Raw genomic sequence first — 23,844 nt, forward strand, 5'->3', positions numbered from 1 at the left:
ATGTTTTGTGCCAAAATTGACTGATAATTAGAACTGTTTAAAATACCCCTCCACAATGGCTAAGGCCCTAGTTCCAGGTGAATAAAAACAGCCTCAAAGTATAATGTGTCCACCACTATGCTTCTCTGTGGGTGTGATGTTCTTTTGGTGATGTGCAGTGTTGTTTTTGTGACAAACATACCTTTTGGAATTATAGACAAAATGTTTAACCTTGGTCTCACCAGACCATAAAACATTTCCCATATGACCTAATGTAAGCTTTCACAAAATATAGACAGACTTGGTGTTGTTAGGATGAATCTTTTGGTTCAAAAAGGTCCTGAAGAAAGCAGTCGAGAAGTCCAGAAAGTACTCTTTAAAACACTTTATTAAGTGTAAAAATAATCTGTGAATATACAGTGTATCACAAAAGTGAGTACACCCCTCACATTTCTGCAGATATTTAAGTATATCTTTTCATGGGACAACACTGACAAAATGACACTTTGACACAATGAAAAGTAGTCTGTGTGCAGCTTATATAACAGTGTACATTTATTCTTCCCTCAAAATAACTCAATATACAGCCATTAATGTCTAAACCACCGGCAACAAAAGTGAGTACACCCCTAAGAGACTACACCCCTAAATGTCCAAATTGAGCACTGCTTTTCATTTTCCCTCCAAAATGTCATGTGATTTGTTAGTGTTACTAGGTCTCAGGTGTGCATAGGGAGCAGGTGTGTTCAATTTAGTAGTACAGCTCTCACACTCTCTCATACTGGTCACTGAAAGTTCCAACATGGCACCTCATGGCAAAGAACTCTCTGAGGATCTTAAAAGACGAATTGTTGCGCTACATGAAGATGGCCAAGGCTACAAGAAGATTGCCAACACCCTGAAACTGAGCTGCAGCACAGTGGCCAAGATCATCCAGCGTTTTAAAAGAGCAGGGTCCACTCAGAACAGACCTCGCGTTGGTCGTCCAAAGAAGCTGAGTGCACGTGCTCAGCGTCACATCCAACTGCTGTCTTTGAAAGATAGGCGCAGGAGTGCTGTCAGCATTGCTGCAGAGATTGAAAAGGTGGGGGGTCAGCCTGGCAGTGCTCAGACCATACGCCGCACACTACATCAAATTGGTCTGCATTGCTGTCACCCCAGAAGGAAGCCTTTTCTGAAGTCTCTACACAAGAAAGCCCGCAAACAGTTTGCTGAAGACATGTCAACAAAGGACATGGATTACTGGAACCATGTCCTATGGTCTGATGAGACCAATATTAATTTGTTTGGTTCAGATGGTCTCGAGCATGAGTGGCGGCAATCAGGTGAGGAGTACAAAGATAAGTGTGTCATGCCTACAGTCAAGCATGGTGGTGGGAATGCCATGGTCTGGGGCTGCATGAGTGCAGCAGGTGTTGGGGAGTTACATTTCATTGAGGGACACATGAACTCCAATATGTACTGTGAAATACTGAAGCAGAGCATGATCCCCTCCCTCCGGAAACTGGGTCGCAGGGCAGTGTTCCAGCATGATAATGACCCCAAACACACCTCTAAGACGACCACTGCTTTATTGAAGAGGCTGAGGGTAAAGGTGATGGACTGGCCAAGCATGTTTCCAGACCTAAACCCAATAGAACATCTTTGGGGCATCCTCAAGCGGAAGGTGGAGGAGCGCAAAGTCTCTAATATCTGCCAGCTCCGTGATGTCGTCATGGAGGAGTGGAAAAGCATTCCAGTGGCAACCTGTGAAGCTCTGGTAAACTCCATGCCCAGGAGAGTTAAGGCAGTTCTGGGAAATAATGGTGGCCACACAAAATATTGACACTTCAGGAACTTTTACTAAGGGGTGTACTCACTTTTGTTGCCGGTGGTTTAGACATTAATGGCTGTATATTGAGTTATTTTGAGGGAAGAATAAATTTACACTGTTATATAAGCTGCACACAGACTACTTTTCATTGTGTCAAAGTGTCATTTTGTCAGTGTTGTCCCATGAAAAGATATACTTAAATATCTGCAGAAATGTGAGGGGTGTACTCACTTTTGTGATACACTGTATATATCAGAGCTAAGCCGGCCGGCGCTCCTTACTCCTGCAGTCTAGACACACCACGTAAGAAAGAGGCCGAACCTTTCTCCCCGCCAGTTTTTAAACTCAGCTAGGCTCCTCCTCCTTTACTGCTGGTGGAGCCAATGAAGTGTGCTAACAAGCCCCGGGCTCTGCCTCCCCCCCCTTTCTGTAGGAGTCAGGGAGAGAGCCTAGCCGGCGACATGTTGAACAATAGACCATGTGGTCTGGATGTAATACTTCCCATATTAAATGTACGTTTTTATGTTCCGAAAAACCTAACAGTGTCCTGCCACCTTACCCCACAACCCAGACATATGAAAAACACAGGAGAGTGTTGTTACATGTAGTACACAAACAGCTCTTGCCAGAAATTCCTGCAGCTTCTTTACGTTACTGTAGACCTGTAGCCTCCTGAATTAGCTTTAACTTTTTCAATCAGTTTTGGAGAAACCTCCAGTTCTTGGTAATCCCAGTGTTGTGCCATATTTTATTCACTAGATGACAATTTTGACTGTAATCCATGGCATATGTAATGCCTTGGAAATTTTTATACCCTTCTCCTGACTAATATCCCTCAATGATGAGATCCCTTTGATATTTTGTAAGCTCTTCGCAAACCATGGATTCTGCTCTAAGATGCAACAAAATAAATGTATATGCAGCTAAATGTAACGTAGATGCAACTAAATAAATCAAATCCTACTAGAACAGCTAAACTAGATATCTGGTTAAGTGGAGTCTAATTGATGGCAGGTGTCACTGACTACTATTTAACATGAGTTTTAATGTGAATTCTCAACACAGGCACATCCTTAATTATAAGAGAGTGTGCACATTTATGCACACTTATGCAACAATTTATGCACAGGGCAAAGCATTAACACACCCTGGGCAGGGCCAAACACTGCATGTTTTATGTACATTTGTTCAGACACAACAGTCTGTTCTGGCAAGGCTTTTCACAACATTTTGAGGTGTGTCTGGGAGAAGTGAGAACCCTTCATTTAAAAGAGCATTTAGATGGTTAGGCATTATTCTTGGACGGGAAAGCCTTGCATACAATCAATGACCCAATCAGGAATGCAAGTTTTGAAAATTTCTCTTAACCAATTACTGGCCATTATAGGTTGACGCTTAACCATTATTCGAGAAGCTTATAGCATCTCATCAAAACATAAAACACATCATAGAGTTTTATATCAACAAGTCTTCATAGTTTATTGATAAACAGCAGTGAACGTGTCATAAACAAACATTGTGAGCAGAACTAGTTTAGCATTCTGAACTAAGCATGCTCTTACTGACAGTTCAGTAATTAAAAGATGATAAGCAGATTTCTACCCTTAGGAAGCAAAATAACCACATTAGTTGTGTAGAAAAGAAAAGCTACAGGCAAGTCTATATGTGTGGAGTTCAACATGCACTCATTTCTGATTTTTACACATAATCCACACTCTTAACTGTTATAGGTTATTCACTGAAATCCCTAGTTCCAATTTGTCCAAAAAGTGCTTAATAAAGGTTGACTGTGTTAGCCACTGGAGTTCTTCCACACAAAACCAGACAACCACGTCTCAAATTCCTTGATTTGGGCACAAGGGTACACTAATGCGGAAACAGGAAAAGGCCTTCCCTAAACAATGATGGTAACTGAACACCTGAGCTCAGTAATCAGTTGCGGTGTACAAACATTAAAAATACTAATTAACTGTAATACTAAGGGGCAGCACAGTGGCTAAGTAGGTAGCACTGTTGCCTCACAGCAAGAAGGTCCTGGGTTCGATCCCCAGGTGGGGCGGTCCGGGTCCTTTCTGTGTGGGGTTTGCATGTTCTCCCGGTTTCTGCGTGGGTTTTCTCCGGGTGCTCCGGTTTCCTCCCACAGTCCAAAGACATGCAAGTGAGGTGAATTAGCATGCAAGTGAGAGTAACTACCATTCCTGTCATGAACCAAAGTGTAAAACATAAAATCCAAATAAACAAAGAAACATACTGTAATACTATTTCTCAATCCATTTTCTCAATTAAATAGATGTTAATGGGTACTCGAGTGGAGCAGCTAAAAAAACACGCCAGCCAACCGCTGCCAAAATCTCGAACACTGGCTTCAGTGGCTACAAAAAGTCTACACACCTCTGTTAAAATGTGATGTAAATGTGATGTAAAAAATCAGAGCAGAACAGAAGAATCATTTTCCACCTTTCTTTTACCACCTTTAATGTGACCTACAATCTGTACAATTCAATTGAAAAAAAATCAATAGTTTGAAGAAAACAGTAGTCAGTGACCCCTGCCTTATAAATAATTAAGTGATTATGATTAACCCCATATTTAAAAAAAATATAATTCAAGCTTGGCTGTGTTTGCAAAAACCTACACTGATTCTGCAAAAAGCATGTGGCAAAATGTGTTCTGGTCTGATGAGGTCAAAGCTGAACTTTTTGGCCATAATTTAAAAAGGTATGTTTGGCCAAAATAAACATCATACCCACAGTAAAGCATGGTTGTGGCAGCATTATGCTTTGGGGCTGGTTTTCTTTAGTTGTAATCTGACTGTGTTTAACCACAACAACAGAAGAATGGCTTCAACAAAAGAAGATCAAGGTTTTGAAATGACCCAGCAACAGCCCAGACCTAAATCCAATTGAAAATATGTGTGGTGACCTGAGGAGCAATCTGACAGATTTGAAGCACTTCTGCAAGCGCTTGGGCAAAGACTCATACCTAAAAAGACTAAACACTGTCATAAAATCAAAAGGTGTAGTATTAGTTTAGGGATGTGCATATATATGCAACCACATTATTGTAAACGTACACATATACATATACATGTACGTATACATATACATATATACACAGTGGAACCTTGACTTACGAGTTTAATTCGTTCTATGACCAAGCTCGTAACTCAATTTGCTCGTATATCAAATCAAATTTTCTCATTAAAATGAATTGAAACGCTATTAAACCGTTCTAGCCCCCCAAAAACCACACCGATTTTTTTTTGTTACGTGTTTTTAAATAAGATAACAAATAATGTATAAAATAATAATAATACATAATAGAAGAGAATGTAAAGAAATAAACTGGTTTTATTAAGTGTATTTACCTTAAAAATCAGATGAAGATTCTGGCGGAGGTGGAGATTGGCGGAGGAAGTTGGGGGAGTGTTTCATTTCGTGCTCTATCACTTAACTTACTCGCTACACACTTAATGCTACAATATATTGCTAAATTTAACGTACACTAGGGTTGGGCGATATTGCCGATTTTCATACCATCTTCAAAAAATACCGCGGTATACAGTATTACCGTGTAGGCATGTAGGGAGAGGGGGCGTGTCTGTCTGTTAGTGATGGGTCGTTCGCGAACGATCCGATTCTCTTGAACGGCTCTTTGAAATGAACTAAAGGAACCCGAGTCGCGCCTCTGGGAGCTGTTATATAGGGTGTGTTCGAAAAGCTAGGGAGCTCTCTACATATATTTTTATTTTATAATGACTGATTAATTCCGTCTACTGATGCGAAGCGGAGTGGGTGAAATACAGCCGATTAGAACTGCGCAGTTATCACGGGGAGCGACACACACACACACACACACACACACACACACAGAGAGAGATAAAGAGAGCGCTAGTAGTATTATGACAAATAATTAAAAAAAAAACTCGTTTAATGATGTTAAATCTGATTGGTTCATGGCGTGTATGTTTTAAAGCAGAAACAAACACAGGCACAAACACATCTCTGCACAAGAGAGGATTTTTATGAAACTTAATGCAATGCAACCAGTCTGTCTCTTTCCTGTAGTTTCCTTTAAAAATAAATCTTTTTTCTCATTGAAGTGTTGTTTGAATTATGCCTACATTTAAGGCAAGGTAGCAAAATGTTCATGATCGTTCATCATTGATATTAATATCGGGGCTGTCTTATACTAAGCTAACAGTTAGCATTTTGCCATTCAAACCAATGGGATGGGATAGCACAGTGCGCAAGCATGTCAACTCACAAGCTTGATTTTGCAAATAAAAACACATGTGCAAGTTTATACAAGTTCAATAATCATCAAGAATCATTTAATTTCGTTTGAAAATAATTCCGTTTCTCCGCACCGTCAGCCATGTTTTAAGCCAAGGACACTTCCGATGCTCACTCGTTCTTGAAATGTTAAGATACCGAACTACAGCTTATTAAGGCATCTAATGCCAAGTTCACACTACACGACTTTCCAAGTCGTCAGGTCGCTGTACAGTTCACACTATACGACTGAATCTTTTGCACTCGGGAGTCTTTCAGTCAGTGTATATTTCACACTACACGACTGATCGGCAATAGGGGGTTTCACACTACACGATCCATCACCAACTGGAATCGCAGACGAGCTTCTCTGGTCTCCCTTTTTTTCTTTTTTTTTTAAAAACACACGTGAGAAGTGACGAGAAGTTTAATGATACCACATCCAAAAATGCACGTCAACAAATAGCGAGAGATCAAAGTTTGTGCGCTGACGTGATGAAATCAAAGAGGAAAAATAAATGAATCTGAGTGGATTTGGCAACACGAACAGTATATGGCTTGTTCTGTAGTAAGTTGGAGGTTAATTAATATTTTTGCAATGCAGCGTGGGTGTTATGTGTTTTGTAGAGAACGATCAAGTCAGAAATACTGTAAAACGTGTGTGTGTGCCGGTGTATTCTGATATAAACTATATTAATTAAGCCCCTGTCCCACCTGTTTACACTCGTCTCTTGCGTTTCCCCTCTCACTGTATCCTGCGTTCTCATTGGCTGTTCGACATGTCACTCATTCCCAGTCGCACATCTGAGATCAGATATCTGACGTGCTAGAAAACTCGATCCAGTCGCTGAGCGGTCGGCGAGCCGGTCGGGTCGAGTTGTTGGATAGTTCACACTTAGCGACTGAGAGCCGAGTTTTGATTGCCGAGCGAACGCTGAGTTGCTCCCGACCCGGAAAATCAAGCGCCGACCAGTCGCCGAGCGAAAATCAGGGCAAAAATCGTGTAGTGTGAACTAGGCATAAGGTTTCAAACAGCCTCCTTCTCGGGAGCGCGCATAGGATGACGTAAAACGCGTCTATGTAGAGCGCGCACTAGTTTTTGTGTTATCACCTCAGTGAGCACCTCCACAACCAATCAGTGAGCTCCAACCGCCTACCCCTCCCACCCCTCCCTTACTGTGGATGCGCGAATCTCCTAAAGTCTCCGTTTTTAAGGTAAACCTGAAGCAGAAATTTGGCGCTTCACATTTTTTTAAAATACCGTCATCATTTTTAAATACCGCGGTATACCGTAATACCGTCATACCGCCCAACCCTAACGTACACACTATGCTACACTTTATCGCTAAACTTAATTGCTACTTAAAAAAAAAAAAAAAAAGTACTTCACTTACTTTTCTTCTTCACTGACTTTTGGCTTTTTCGCCACACTTTCCTCGCTTTCACTTGCTTGTACGGCAAGATAACCAGGTGAACTGAATGCTCGCTGGGCTACCTAGTGGCGGGTGGCGTAAGCTCGCTTCCTCGTAACTCAGATCTCGGCTCGTATCACAAAGCAAAAAATCGACCAAGTGACAGCTCGTATCTCGGAAAATTCGTAAGTTGGGTCACTCGTAAGTCAAGGTTCCACTGTATATTACTTTGACGGGTACAATGCGGATCAGCTCTGTTTATGGAGAGACACACCCTGACAGCACTCTTTTTTGAGGCCTGGACAATTTTGTATCTCCAATTCACCTCACTTGCATGTCTTTGAACTGTGGGAGGAAACCGGAGCACCCGGAGGAAACCCACGCAGACACAGGGAGAACATGCAAACTCCACACAGAAAGGACCCGGACCGCCCCACCTGGGGATCAGCAGTGGAGAAAATACAACTGGGCAATTGGATATGATTAGATTGGGAGAAAAGGGAAAATGCATGAATACTGTAGAACAAAAAAAATAGATGTTGACAGAACAGGGCTTTGCATCACACTATAAAGTAAATGGTATTTGTTTGGCTAGTCAAACAATTGGCTGGAAAAAAACAGCAAACATTTCTTTCTGGGCTGTTAGATACAACATAAACAAAGACAATATGGCTATTACAACAGTAAACAAGAGGCCAGAACTGTCATTTATTACAAACCTTCACAATGTTATCAGAAAGCCGAGAACATAAAACAAGCTGTAACAAGAGACTAATGGATTCTCAGAACAGAAATCCCCCAAATATTTTAAAATATACTTTAAGCCATTTTCCATTGTAACACTCCAATAGACAGAAATCCAGGAAACAGGAATTTAAAAGTTGTGAAAACAAAACGGTCAGCGAGAGGAGCGTCCTCCCATTTCTGACCCCTCACACCTCGGCAGGGTCAAACATCTGGCCTTGCGGAACTCCCCCTCACTGAGCATAGCGGAAAGAAAAGAATAGTGGATGGGACATAAAGGGAAATGAAGGACTTCAATGAAAATTGACAGGCAAAGCAGACAAATCATACCATTAAAAACCAAAAGGGCATACAAATCAAGCTATAAGGGTTTTTAAGAGCTGTCCTGTAAGTACCAGCTGTCTGGCCTGCATTTCACAGGTAACATTATTTGTCTACGAGCTGAGTGAGAGGTCCCGAGATTGGTTGACTTTGTCTGGTAGTGGGTTATGGAATTGCTTTGGTGGATAGGAGCAGCAGGTATGAAAGGTGCTGATTTTAAGTTACATTTATCAGAACTATTGCGTCAAAAGTGTGAGTAGTCAGGTTCTCTTCAAAGATGTGTGGTTTGCTCAACAGTGATTGCACAAAAAACTGTGTTGGAATGGCAAGTAAGGATGGATATTAGGCAAGCATTTCCTTTAATTGCCCCCTTCTTTATAAACATTGCTAAACACTACATTTCAATGAAAGATGAACTAAAAAGAAAACAGCCAGTGTTACCTGGTGTATTGGCTGTTGGTTGGCTGTAGATTTTTTCAATGTCCCATTGGCCACTTGTTCCAATCCTAGGCTTTGTCGCTCCTGGACAGTTGGACTACTGTTGGGTGCTGTATCTGTCTTCGATTGCTGCATGTCGCTGTAAGCACTTGAGCTAAAAAACACAATAAGAAAAAGTGTTCAATAGACTTGCCAGATGAGGATAAAGAACAAAGTCATAATGCTGAAATAATTACTAAAGCTTATGACCATGAATTAACACATAAGGATAAAAAGTATTTTTAATTATTTCAAATAATACTTAAATAAAATAACTTTAGGTTTCTCAATGCTAAAGAACATCTCTACTTGAATTGCTACACCTCTACCCACATTAAAATACAGGGAAGTTTAAATGTACTTAAAAATGCACCCACATCTTCCTGCTATTCCCAATATAAATTGGAATCTAAAATATTGGAATCTTAAATTGCTTTATTCCTAAGTCAGTGATTTTATCAACTAGTGTTACTACTTACTCAAAACAGATGTTATTGAAACTGATAACATATATTAATTAAAGAATATGTCAAATTGGTGCATGACTAATGGTGCCACTAATATTCTGAACAGGGATGTTAATGATTAAACAGCTAACCAACAAAGAAGTCATTGTTCAAATTAGAGATGCATGAGTTCCGATTCTGGTATCGGGTATTTGCCCGATACCGCGCTCATTAACTTGTACTCGTACTCGCAAACGAGGCTCCGATACTAAACAGCCGATACCGTGTGCCTAGTGCACGTTGCTGCGTTATGCCTAGTTCACACTACACGATTTTTGCCCTGATTTTCGCTCGGCGACTGGTCAGCGCTAGATTTGCCGGCTCGGGAGCAACTCGGCGTTCGCTCGGCGATCAAAACACGGCTCTCGATCGCTAAGTGTGAACTACCCAACAACTCGATCCGACCGGCTTGCCGAGCGCTCGCCGACCGGATCGAGTTTTCTAGCATGTCAGATATCTGATCCAATAGGTATTGGTTTCGGTATCGGCAAGTACAAAAATACATGTACTTGTACTCGGTTGGGGAAAAAAATGGTACTGATGCATCCCTAGTTCAAATAATCTAACTGGTTAAAATCCTCATTGCAATTCATTTCCAACAGCCGACGCTTGACTGAAACTGAGAGAGGAGCTAGTAAGAATTCAGACCGTTGATTTGAGACTCGCCCTTACACCTACAGTGTGCATGCACCAGCTAAGTGTTAAAATTACATTTCAGAAAGCGCTGTCCTTGTAATCAGTACAAAAAAGCATTTATATTATTCAAATTAAACGAAAACTAGTCTGAATGCACGTTAAACATTTGTGGATCTGAGTGTAATGTTCCTGATTATTTTTCATAGTAAGTACACTAATGCTATCAGGAAGAGCTTTAATATACACTGTGTTCCAAATTATTATGCAAATAATATTTTCTCAGATTTTCCAAAATTACCTATATGAATTGCAGTCATTGTAATTTTCCAGTCATCAACTATTAGAGTACAATTGAAAGGTTTTTGAACAAACTGCCAATGATAACAGTATATTTTTTAAAAAATAAAACACTCAAAATGCACTCAAAATGCATGTTCCAAATTATTATGCACAGCAGAGTTTTCAACCTTTTCATTTTTATAAAGAACAAAAAAATGGTCATTTGTGAAATTATAAGCATTAGCAGGTTATTACAAACTGAAATCAAACAGTTTTCAAGTCAAAACTTTATTCTAGGTGATGTTACATTTGCACATAGGACCCCTTGTTCGAAAGGAGCTTCTGAACTCTCTCGTCCATTGAATTTGTCAGGTTTTGGATGGTATCTGCTTCAATTGTTTTGCATGAGGACAGAATACCCTCCCAGAGCTGTTGCTTAGATGTGAACTGCCTCCCGCCATCATAGACACTCCTTTGGATGATGCTCCAGAGGTTCTCAATGGGGTTGAGGTCAGGGGAGCATGGGGGCCACACCATAAGTTTGTCCCCTTTTATGCCCATAGCAGCCAGAGATGCAGATGTGTTCTTTGCAGCATGAGACGGTGCATTATCATGCATGAAAATGATCTTGCTGCGGAATGCACGGTTCTTCTTCTTGAACCATGGCAGGAAGTGCTGTTTGAGAAACTCCACATACATTATGGAGGTCATCTTTACCCCTTCAGGGATCCTAAAGGGGCCGACAATCTCTCTCCCCATGATTCCAGCCCAAAACATTACTCCACCTCCTCCTTGTTGGCGCCGTAGCCTTGTTTGCATGGGGTGTCCATCAACCAGCCATCCTCCACTCCATCCATCTGGACCATCGAGCGTTGCATGGCACTCATCGGTGAACAAAACAGTTTTGAAGTCAGTCTTCATGTATTGTTTGGCCCACTGGAGCCGTTTCTGCTTGTGTGCAGTGGATAGAGGAGGTCGACAGGATGGCTTACGCACAGCTGCAAACCTCTGAAGGACCCTGCATCTTGTTGTTCGGGGGACGTTGGAGGCACCAGCAGTTTCAAAAACTTGTCTGCTGCTATGACAAGGCATTTTTGCAGCTGCTCTTTTAACCTGACGTAATTGCCTGTTGGAAAGAGTCCTCAATTTTCCCTTATCAGCACGCACATGTGTGTGCTCTGAATCAGCTACATACTTCTTGATTGTGCGATGATCACGATGAAGTGTCTTGGCAATGTTGATTGTAGTCATGCCTTGACCTAAACACTCCACAATTTGTTGCTTCTCAGCAGCCGACACATCCTTTTTCTTTCCCATTTTGGCTGAAAATGTAGGCTGCTTAATAATGTGGGACAGCCTTCTTAAGTAGTCTTGCCTTTAATTGGACACACCTGCCAAACTAATTAGCACAGGTGTCTGCAATTGCTTTCAGTGATATAAAGAGCCCTGACACACATCACGATCAATGAGTTTAACTGACAAACTAAAAAATTCTTACCTTATCACTCCTAAACACTTTTTGCATAATAATTTGGAACACAGTGTACTCACTGTACTGTTATTAACTGTGATATTTATTAAGTGCTTGTAATAAACTGTTTGCTATCGACTAAGTATCAGTTTAAAATGTACATTCTGAAAGCTAAACTGCTTGTGCCTACGGTGGTTTTGTTCATTTTATTGTTCTACATTACTGCCACAATCACTATGTTACACAGTTTTTATTTAATAAACTACAAAGACTTAAAAAATTATGTGATGTTTTACATTTTGATGAAGACTGAAACAAAACATTTTTAATCAATCTTGGTTTAGATTTCAAATGCGGAGTCTGTAACAGAGCTTGGTAACTGGTTTACCAACAGTAAGCTTTGGACTGTTTTGTTTTCATTCTGTTTGTTTAGAAATGCACTGATGTGTTCTGTTCGACACAGATGACTGAGCAGGACATCTGTTCAAGAGCAGAAAAGACATCTCTGTTCTTTTAAAGTTGCCCTTTTTGCGATGTAACCGGAGAATGTTGTACCTGCATGTTCCTATTACTTAAAACATTCCCCTTATCTTAAAATATATAATTATACATAATTTTGCAAAAGTTTTGAAAACTGACACCAAGCAGTTCTGGAAGAAAGTATGACCTCACTCTTTTAGCTTTAAAACATTAAACCAAACAAATCTAATATTAAAATAATCAGAGGTTAATGAGAAGTCATGAAGCCCAATGTGGACATTGCTGTGACCAGCTTAAGTTTACAGATAGCTGACCTAATAACTTGGTTGGGTTGTATACTGCAAATGATAGTCAGTCAGAATTACATACGCAAATTTTATCACCTTCTTTTATCAACATAATGAGTCAAAGTTTACTATTACCTGCCAAGCTTATAGCGTCTTATCAAAACATAAAACATCACAGAATTTCATAACTTCGGTTTTTATACTTGATTTCATAAAAACAGTGTAATATAGTGAACGTGGCACTAATGTAGAAAGGTAGGGTGAACAAAAACCCAGTAAGCAGAACCAGTTCAGCATTCAGACTGTAGATGGAGGACTAACTAAACATGCTTATTATAATTATTAAAGATGCAGTTGGTACATTAAAGCTTTTCCTAACATTAGGGCAGTTATTACAGGTTAATAAGCAGAGTCCTACCTTTATACTGAAATATGATGCAAAATATCCACATCATTTAAAATAATTTAAATAATTTAAAAATGTAAATAATATTAATGTTTTTCTGTTCTGATTAGAACAGCAGCACTTTTTGAAAATGGGTTTGAACACTTAGCTGGTGCATGCACACTGTAGGGGTAACCCTACATTCAGCCCGGCAGCGATGTGACATGACAAAGCAACTGGCTGTCATACATTTTCAATTAGAGCCCTAAAATAAAATGGCAACGGGGCAGCGAGAATGTTGGCAATGTGATGGTGGCAGAGCCAGTGATGTTAAAAAAATTAGTAAAGTGATGTGGCAATTACCCTACCTTCCCACCAGTTTGGGCAAGGCCCTTTTCTGTTCCAGCATGACTGTGCCCCTGTGCACAAGGCATGGTACATAAAGACATTTTTAAACATGATTATAAAGAAACTCTTAAGTTCTTTTGACAGAATAGGCCCAAATTCCTACAGACACACTGCTGCAGCCTGGTGGAAAGCCTTCCCAGAGGAGTAAAGGCTATTATAGTTGCAAAAAAGGGAGACCAACCTTATATTAATGCCCATGGTTTTCAAATGGAATTTCCAGCAAGCCCATGGTCAGGTGTCCACATACGTTTGGCTTAAGAAAGCATAATAATACAGTCGATAAGTGATCGTTTAGAACCGTGCTTTTAAGTGTGTGTGTGTGTGTGTGTGTATCAAACTGTGGCATAATCATGGATTGAAAATGCTAGCAGTTAGTAAATACGTATTTCATACAATGTGTTTAAATGAAAGATGCAAAGGTATCATGTGCTACGGCACTAGGTACAGTAGTGAACTCATATTTAGGTTACAGTTGAGTGCCACACCTACACCCTGTATTATAGTCATTTATGCCAAGAACTATTAGTGCTACTGACATATTTGCTGTCTTAGTAAAACATATTCCAGACATGTTCATATAGCAAATGTTAATGATCACTCAAATACCAGAAAGGATTCTCTTATTTGCTAAAGCCTTTGTCGGTTTTTATTTTGCACTAGGCCTCACATGGTTAAGCAATCTCAAATGAGGAAGCCTGAGCTGCTATTTTCTAAATAACTGACTGCCACCATGACTACAGTAAACAAAGAAGCTCTCGGTTCTCTGTTTATTAACAAACACATCTTGCTTCTGGAACAATTTAACATTAACCAGGTGGTACAATCCGAGGATCTGGCAGGTGCCATAATACACTGGGAGGGCCTTATGTAAACAGCTGGTGGGGGTGGGGGAGTGTTTCAAAAAGCAACACCGCTAGAGTAAACAGAGAAGAAAATCTCTAGACAAACAACCAGCCCCTCTCCTGACATGAATGTGAACCAGAACAGAGCTTGGGGGATTTCAAAGCTTTTTATTAACTGCTAACATACTCTTTCTTGTCTGGGCAACAAAATACATTTGGACTTGACCAAAATACAGTGCTGTGAATAAGTAATTGCTCCCTGTTTGATTTCATTAAACAAAACACTATATTACAACCTTGGGACCTTGGGATACTGCAAAAAAAACATTAAAAAATAATTACATGTATGTCAGAAACCATGTTATCCCATTGCAACATTAATGTAATCCCCTTGTAAAATAAATACATAAATAATTTATAATTGGTACCAGGATTACTCAATGAACTAGTTCATCAAATGTACAAACCCCACTTCTAGAAAAGTACTTCTAAAAATGTACAAACTAAAAGGTGTACATTGTTTTATCACTTTTATATAACTGATAAAAAAAAGTATAAAAAAGTAAATTTTGTAAATATAAAAAACAATAAAATGCAACACCTGTAACACACTCAAAAAAGTTGGGACAGAGGCAAAATAAGACTAAGGTTATACAAGTTCTGGAAGGTTCCACAATTAGCAGTTGGATGATCTATTGCCACAATTTATTTGTAAAGACCCACAGACAGTTTCTTGGACTTCATGGCTTGTTTTTGTGTTGACAATGCAGTGTACTTTATAGACCTGGGTGTGAACCTTTCCAACCTGTCCAATCAATTCTAACTGCAACAAGTACAACTGAGTTCAATCCAATTAAGTTCTAGACACACCTTAAAAAGAATTAAAACAAACAGGATGCACATTACCACAATCTGGAATGCCAAAAAACTGTCAGAATAATACTACTATGAATAAGAAATGTTCTTAATGAATTAAAGCTCCATCATTGAATGTAGATTGATGAGTAAAAGAGTCAAGGGTTATTTAAAACAGAGCTCATGACAACCAGAAACAAGTGTCTGGCCAACATAATTGTGTTTGTATGAACATTAAAATACACTGTTGAGCCAAAACATTAAAACCACATCCCTAATATGCTAAAACAGCTCTCACCTGCTGAGACATGGACTCCACAAGTAATTTGAAGTCCTATGGTATCTGGTACCTGGACATTACCAGCAGGTCCTTTAACCTCTGTACAATGAATCCTAGTGCCATCTTTTCCACAGGTAAGTGATAACACTCACACCTGGCTGTCCACATCTGATGTGGTGCACTTGATTCTTATTTCAGGAATTTTAAGTAGTAATAAATGTGGGGGTGTCCTAACTTTTTTAAAACTGCATTTTTATTCATTCAATTTTACAAATAATTTTAAAATACTATTTCTCCCGTTTTATTTGTTTAGTTACATTAACTCCATCTCTCGATACTGTTAAATGAAGATCAAATGTCTATATGTTAAAATATGTTAAAGACAGCTTTCTGTGTGACGTTCTAATTTTTCTCATGACTGTATAATGTACCATTGTACCATTAAATCACATGAGCCATAGCTAACATGCTAAACTTACAACTGCTAGATCACACAGTCACTACACAAATCTTTTCACAGAAAAGAGAAAAACAGTATCATATCAATTCCAGCAGATACTTAGTTCACATTTATTTTTGCATTTCCTGTGCCACCTACACCAGTCCCACACTGGTCAAGGAGAACCACGGTATAGCACCCATCTCCTGTAACGTGCAAATTCTCTGACTACCGAGGTTATTTTTTCCAGACAGCCATACTACATAGAGAGAATCAAGCTAATAATAATAATGAGTATTTTAAATAAAAAAATATGCCTTAAATGTGGTGTTTTAGGCTCATTACTCTTTATGCTATGTTTGGTCAGTCAGCCTTGAAGGCTAGGTAGAAGCTGTTGTAGTTGCAAAGAAGAGGTCAGCCTTGTATCACTGCACATTATTTTAGAATGGGATTTTCAACAAGCTTAAGGTCAACTGTCCATATAATTTTAGCTATGTAGTGTTTAAAGGTAAATAAAACCTTTAAACTGTGCTTTTAATGTCCAGCACTGATCATGTGCTATATTGTGTTGTGAAAAAAGCACTAGGCTTATGCCAGTTAATGTTTAAAGGGATGATCACAAAATGCATTTAAGAGTTAAATGCAAAGTGAATAATAATAATAATAATAATAAATCACCAGCAAAAATAACATAAGCACGATATAAGTTTATCATTGCTTACATTTCATAAACATCAGTATAGTTTTCCGCGTTACAGACAGGTTTCATCTACAAGCACAATCAGAAGTGTGCATATAGTGCGGATAATCTGCGGGTATGGATGTACAAATAAAGTATTTCAGAATTCTTTATCCCACTTCAATCAAATCAGCATGCAAGTCATATCTAGTTATGACTGACAGTACATAATGAGTTTTTCTGTGTAATACTTGATGAACTGAACTTGATGAAAAGAAAAAGAAATTGTTGATTCACCTATCAAAATATCTATTCATGATTAATCACTGATAACACTTTTCAACACTCAAATATCCAAGTATTCCCTAGTACTTAACATCTCTAGTATGCAACAACTATTTCATTTCTCAGGAGCAAGCAAGCAAAAACTCATTTACAGGGAACCCTCGGTGCTCGAAAATCTCCCATAACAATTCGGTTCTCGACCATTTTGTTTTAGAAAACCTGTATTCTCGGGTCTCAACCAACCAGTTTGTTTCATAGTGTTTTTATTATTTAATTAGCACAAAACTGGTCACCAGTGATCATCATAAACAAATATAGTGAATGTGTAAACGAATATGTAATATTCCTTAGCCAAATCTTTACGAGAGGACAAATACACAGAGATGGCACTAACTAAAGCAGTACAGAGCTTTAAATCAGCAGGGCTATTTGTGCCATTAAACTTTTGCTGACATGCTGACCGCAACACCATTAATTTACATGTAAACAAAAATCTAAATCAGAAAAAAAATGCTCACCAGACTCTAACTTATTTTAACACAGTGTGTGATTTTGTGTGATGCATGCAGATTAAAGATAAACATGTCAACCAAACACTTGCTTCCAGGTGTTATACAAATGTTTGGACACCCCTGGCAAAACAACATATTTTGTTTATTTTTGAAATGAAAATAAGGCAACACTGCTGGAAACTTCGGCAAATGAAAAATACAGTTACTTTAATTCCAAATATATAAAAACAATTTGTGGCATGTGTAAAAGTCTCAAAAAGACTTAAAATAAAGCTAATTGACAAAGAACGAGACTATAAAAAGGTATCATAGCACCTCCAGCTTGCTAGCAAGCTTGTTAAAATATAGGCCTAACCATTAAGTGTAAATTACATAGGAGTGGTGGTAAACCATTTTACTGTGTAGTAATGCTTGCACAAACATGATCTGCATGGAGTCATTAGAAGAAAACTATACCTAAGATCCCAACACAAAAGTGTCTGAAATGCGAAACAACCGCTAGATAAGCCAAAGGCCTTTTTTCAAAACAAGTGCCATAGACTGATAAAGTACAAATTGGATGGACGTTTTTTTTGGTCACAACCACCAAACACATGTTGGGAGAAAAAAAGCAGCATTTGATAAAATGAACACCTAACTTTTACGCATGGGGGTTTATGCTGGAGGGTTGTGTGGCAGGCAGTGACAGCAAAAATTGCATGGGTGAATGAATGAATGAATGGATTACAATGAATATTAGGCTAAACTTCCAGAGCCAAATGTGACAGTCTAATCAATTCAATTAAATTTAATCTGACTAAACTACAACTCACTTGGTCGTAGACCTTATGAAAGCGCCACCAACAGGACAAAGTGTTCGTATGAGACAGTCAAAAGCAATGCACAGACATGGCAGGGAAAAACCTATTGTCACTGTTTCACAACACCCTGAACTGTTTTATTTATCTTAAAAGCAGTAACATCACATAAGAACAAATACGTCTTGGCGTCACGTGAGCTGCAAAATAAGGAGAACGAGTTTGCATTTGGAGAGCAATACCACGGTAACTAGTACTTAAATCGCTTACTATGGCTTTGCAGCACCACTGACTGGCAAAACTTTGGTTTAAACTTAAAAACATTTCATACTAAAGTGCTTGTAAATACACTGTCAATACTGTCAGCCAACACTGTCTATATTGTGTATGGTTTTCAAGATTTCCACCAGCAGCACAGCTAGCAGAATGTGTAACAGAAAACATGAACATTCGAACATGGTGATACACACCCAGCCTCGCAGTGAATGAAGTATATGAAGTACAGTGCCTTGCAAAAGTATTCAGCCCCCTTGAACTTTTCAACCTTTTGCCACATTTCAGGCTTTAAACATAAAGATATGAAATTGTAATTTTTTGTGAAGAATCAATAACAAGTGCGACACAATTGTGAAGTGGAACGAAATTTTTTGGATATTTTAAACTTTTTTTAGAAATAAAAACCTGAAAAGTGGGGCGTGCAATATTATTCAGCCCCTTTACTTTCAGTGCAGCAAACTCACTCCAGAAGTTCAGTGAGGATCTCTGAATGATCCAATGTTGACCTAAATGACTGATGGTGATAAATAGAATCCACCTGTGTGTAATCAAGTCTCCGTATAAATGCACCTGCTCTGTGATAGTCTCAGAGTTCTGTTTAAAGCGCAGAGAGCATCATGAAGACCAAGGAACACACCAGGCAGGTCCGAGATACTGTTGTGGAGAAGTTTAAAGCCGAATTTGGATACAAAAAGATTTCCCAAGCTTTAAACATCTCAAGGAGCACTGTGCAAGCGATCATATTGAAATGAAGGGAGTATCAGACCACTGCAAATCTACCAAGACCCGGCCGTCCCTCTAAACTTTCAGCTCAAACAAGGAGAAGACTGATCAGAGATGCAGCCAAGAGGCCCATGATCACTCTGAATGAACTGCAGAGATCTACAGCTGAGGTGGGAGAATCTGTCCATAGGACAACAATCAGTCGTACACTGCACAAATCTGGCCTTTATGGAAGAGTGGCAAGAAGAAAGCCATTTCTCAAAGATATCTATAAAAAGTCACCTGGGAGACACACCAAGCATGTGGAAGAAGGTGCTCTGGTCAGATGAAACCAAAATCGAACTTTTTGGCCACAACGCAAAACGTTATGTTTGGCATAAAAGCAACACAGCTCATCACCCTGAACACACCATCCCCACTGTCAAACATGGTGGTGGCAGCATCATGGTTTGGGCCTGCTTTTCTTCAGCAGGGACAGGGAAGATGGTTAAAATTGATGGGAAGATGGATGGAGCCAAATACAGGACCATTCTGGAAGAAAACCTGTTGCAGTCTGCAAAAGACCTGAGACTGGGACGGAGATTTATCTTCCAACAAGACAATGATCCAAAACATAAAGCAAAATCTACAATGGAATGGTTCACAAATAAACGTATCCAGGTGTTAGAATGGCCAAGTCAAAGTCCAGACCTGAATCCCATCGAGAATCTGTGGAAAGAGCTGAAAACTGCTGTTCACAAACGCTCTCCATCCAACCTCACTGAGCTCGAACTGTTTTGCAAGGAAGAATGGGCAAAAATTTCAGTATCTCGATGTGCAAAACTGATAGAGACATACCCCAAGCGACTTGCAGCTGTAATCGCAGCAAAAGGTGGCGCTACAAAGTATTAATGCAAGGGGGCTGAATAATATTGCACGCCCCACTTTTCAGTTTTTTATTTCTAAAAAAAGTTTAAAATATCCAATAAATTTCGTTCCACTTCACGATTGTGTCCCACTTGTTGTTGATTCTTCACAAAAAATTACAATTTCATATCTTTATGTTTAAAGCCTGAAATGTGGCAAAAGGTTGAAAAGTTCAAGGGGGCTGAATACTTTTGCAAGGCACTGTATATGATCCGTGAGTTTCCCTTTTGATTCATAAATAAAGTACAAGGAAGTGACAAAGTGTACAGAGCAACATATACAATCTGTAACTGTACACACAACATTCATTATTCATCATTATGGTAGGAGCAGCTTATAAAACAATTAATAAATGTACATATCAAAGGGTGTTCCTGATAAAGTGCTCTGAGTGTGTATCCCTCAAATGCAAACTCATCACAGAAGAATTACAGCACTGAAGCTCCCAGCTAGCCCCACTAAACAAGATCTTACTAGACATAGATTATTTTAAATGACATTTTAAATGAACATTTAAAGTTTTATATGAAGAGCACAACTGATAAAATACAGGCACATATTTCTACAGCTAGTATCCCATGCTACTCACAATTATTGTGACATACAATACAACTAAGAAAAAGGATTTTGACTGTATAACCCAAGCCAATGTAAAAACTAATACACTATGAACATTGCTGCACTTGGACATTGTGTCAAGCAGTCCTTTCAACTTGTTAGTTCTGATGGACTGTGGTTGATGCAAAACTACCAGCAGATGTGTTTTACTGTCACACAGCATATAACATTACATTATACTAAGTGTTGAGTTATTGAAATAGGGAACCTACAAGACTATTTTTAACTGTTATTACCAAGAGATCCATTTTAGCTTTAAGTGGTTTTATCAAAAGTGTAAATAAATAAAGCACACAAAATGTATTTAAAATAAAAAAAATAAAAATAATACTTCCTATTATGTTTACTTTCATGTTTTCCCTTTAAAAGCTAATTGAGGAGAGCAAGACAAATTCACTAAAGCATATTTGGGAAAGACTGGAATTCATCAGCAGGAAAACTGCACATTTGCTACATATGATATTACAATCAGACCATGGAAAACCACCACCCCACAATCACAACACTCATACACACTGTAAACATTACAAAGTCATCAAACACTCCCTTAAGAAGCAAACAATACAGCCTGTTGAAGTGTCTAAAATGTCCCAAAACCCTTGCAAAGGCACACCCTAAAAAGATTCAGGACCTAAAGTCTGTTTGAATATGAAGAATGCTTCAACAAAGCATTATCAATAAGCATTTTCTCAATATTCAAATACATCAATAATTTCTGTATTAGCCCTTAGAAAAAAACTGTATTTTCACTGTGACCTCGAATATCTTCCGTAAGCAAAAAAAAAAAACTAAACTAAAAAAGTTAATTAACCTTAAACAATTAAACTAATGAAGACAGCAAAACATACTATCCAAAAACACAAAGAGAAAGGGGGTCATTTTAACTGTAGAGTTAAAATTACTTCTCGTCTGTGCTCAATGGTAAATCTTTAGAACGAATGCTTCAAAGTTAAGAGCTTGAGTCTGGAGATCCCAGTTCCTTAGGCTACACAACACCTGGCTGAAAGTCATTTGAATGTTGACAAGCATCTTTAGGTGGGAGTCTATGCAATTTTTTATTTAACAGCCACTTCATACAAGTGACTTTGAGACATGAGAATTATAATGTTCTATCTAAGTTAAAAGCCTATTTGGGACACGCAGCTTCAAAGTTTTGACGTTACAGCCATCAAAACTGTGAGAAAATGCAATCTACTTCAACAACGCAGCAAAATCTACACTTCAAGTTTACCCCAAATAAAAATGAAATCTGACACTGTTTATTAGGTGGCCCTAAGGTCCAAAGCAGTAGCCCAGCACCAGAAACCAGTGTTTGAGTTTTAGAAGCGTCAAAGGCTGATCAACAGTAACAATTAGCTGTGTCTGGATAGGGAGAATAACTTTCTCGACATTAGAACAGCAGCTCCTGCTGCTTAGCCAAGGCGCTGACATATATGCTTTATGAAAACCAAGGGCACAGTGTGATACAATAACATATGATGTAGGTTGTATTGCATATTAATTTGCAATCATTACATATGTTGCCGTGCCACCAAGCACATATACAAAGTCTCTAAAATCCCTTTTTTAAAAAGATATTTCACAGAAGAAACAAATAACATCAATCCTTAGAGGTGGAATTCTATAATGGTGTTACCTTCAACAGTAACATTAATTTATTATGCCATTTGTTGTATTATTATTGTTTTATAAACATACAAATCAGTTCAGTGCTCTTGGATCATCAGTTCTAAAATTAAATAAGGCACCAGAGAGAAGGGAAGGCAAAATGAGAGACTTAAAAAAAGTAAAGAGATGCCACCTGACAAACCACGTTTTTTTTTGGTTCTGGAATCTGTGAAGCTGCTTTGAAATAATGTTCAATGTAAAAAGTGCTACTCAAATAATATATACATACATACATACATGTCATCTTAAAAGTCATACTAAATTCATACTAATAATAAACTTACTTTAAAAATCTTCTATTGATTCAAATAAATACTAAAAATATCCATTAAAACAAGCTGTACGCACTTAGTACAAACCTAAAACATGTTTGAAATATTAAAAATTATTGGTACAAATTATGAACAAGATAATATGAATAAGAAACTAGATCTCTTTATGTTTTAACTGAAAACTACGATTGATCACAACGTAGCTAGTACATAAAATATAAAAAAAGTTAGTAAAATGATGCTGTAAAATAGGTTAGTAAGTGCCTTCGTGGTTCTGTCCTGATTTCCACAACTATCTGTGCACACTACCTGCTAACTTCAACTATGTTTTTTCAACTTCTTCAGAGCAGTTCACGTGTTCACCAGTAATGAGCGGTGTTTAAAACGTTATTTTATGTAATAAACATTTCTAACACTTCTATGAACATTCATTCATCACTAACCGCGAATTACACTCTGGGTAGATGTAACCCATTGGCTAGTTTAGCTAACAATGTAGTTCCAGTTAGCCTGTTAGCTCTTCAGTCAGTGCATATGCTCTACCCGTAACATTAGCCAGCCCTGCTAAGCTTAAAAGCAAGATAAACATTAAAATTAAAGACACAAGTGTAAAACTCACCAGAATAATGTGTGTTCAATTGAGAAAAGTTGATGAGAAAAAGTTTCTTTAATTCGCGTTACCTACAGTGGTACCAGAGATCCACTCGCAGCTCGCGCTGCAGCTCTCACTACTGGATCAGTGAGTGATACGCCCGGGTAGGAAAGGACGCAGCACAATGTAAACAATGTATTCCTCCGCTTCGGGAACTATGCAACCGAACTCGGAAACTACACAAAATATTAAGACAGAATAAATCTTTATATTGATAAAACACAAACATTGTATAACTATGTATCAAACATTTTAAAAGTAAACATGGACTTTAAGTTTGCTGTAAGTTGTACATTTGTGACGTCACATCCACCTGCTGCGTTGCATTCACAGAACCAGAACAACAGTATCGTGGCAGCCTTGTAAAACAGTGCATCGACATAACGTTCATTATATATTTTTGTGTGTGAGATGAACGACTTTTAGTAATAGAGCTACAGAATTAGTATAATACTTTATTTTTTTGATATTTATTAACTTTATTAACATTTCGTCTTATATGAGCGCTCCTAAGCATGGGTTAGAGGTTGCTACTCAAATCAGCACTTTAAAACGTGAATGAAGTTGA

At 38.5% G+C, this 23,844-nt stretch overlaps 1 protein-coding gene across 3 annotated transcripts in view; it reads right to left on the minus strand.

The window, feature by feature from the left end:
• foxp1a (forkhead box P1a) overlaps positions 1-23,408 on the minus strand; it is a 53,188-nt gene extending 29,780 nt beyond the window's left edge. For 2 of the 3 annotated variants that reach the window (XM_063015472.1, XM_063015471.1), the window contains exons 1-2: positions 23,244-23,408; positions 8,985-9,135 (exon numbers count right to left, since the gene is read on the minus strand). In XM_063015472.1, coding sequence (XP_062871542.1) covers positions 8,985-9,116 — 132 coding nt within the window. In that variant the 5' untranslated portion in view covers positions 9,117-9,135; positions 23,244-23,408. The remainder of the gene's footprint in view (positions 1-8,984; positions 9,136-23,243) is intronic. The other variant, XM_063015473.1, reaches the window with a different exon arrangement.
• Between the last annotated feature and the right edge of the window lie 436 nt (positions 23,409-23,844).

This window comes from Trichomycterus rosablanca, chromosome 19, assembly GCF_030014385.1.
Source record: "Trichomycterus rosablanca isolate fTriRos1 chromosome 19, fTriRos1.hap1, whole genome shotgun sequence".
In the NCBI taxonomy this organism is placed as follows: Eukaryota; Metazoa; Chordata; class Actinopteri; order Siluriformes; family Trichomycteridae; genus Trichomycterus; species Trichomycterus rosablanca.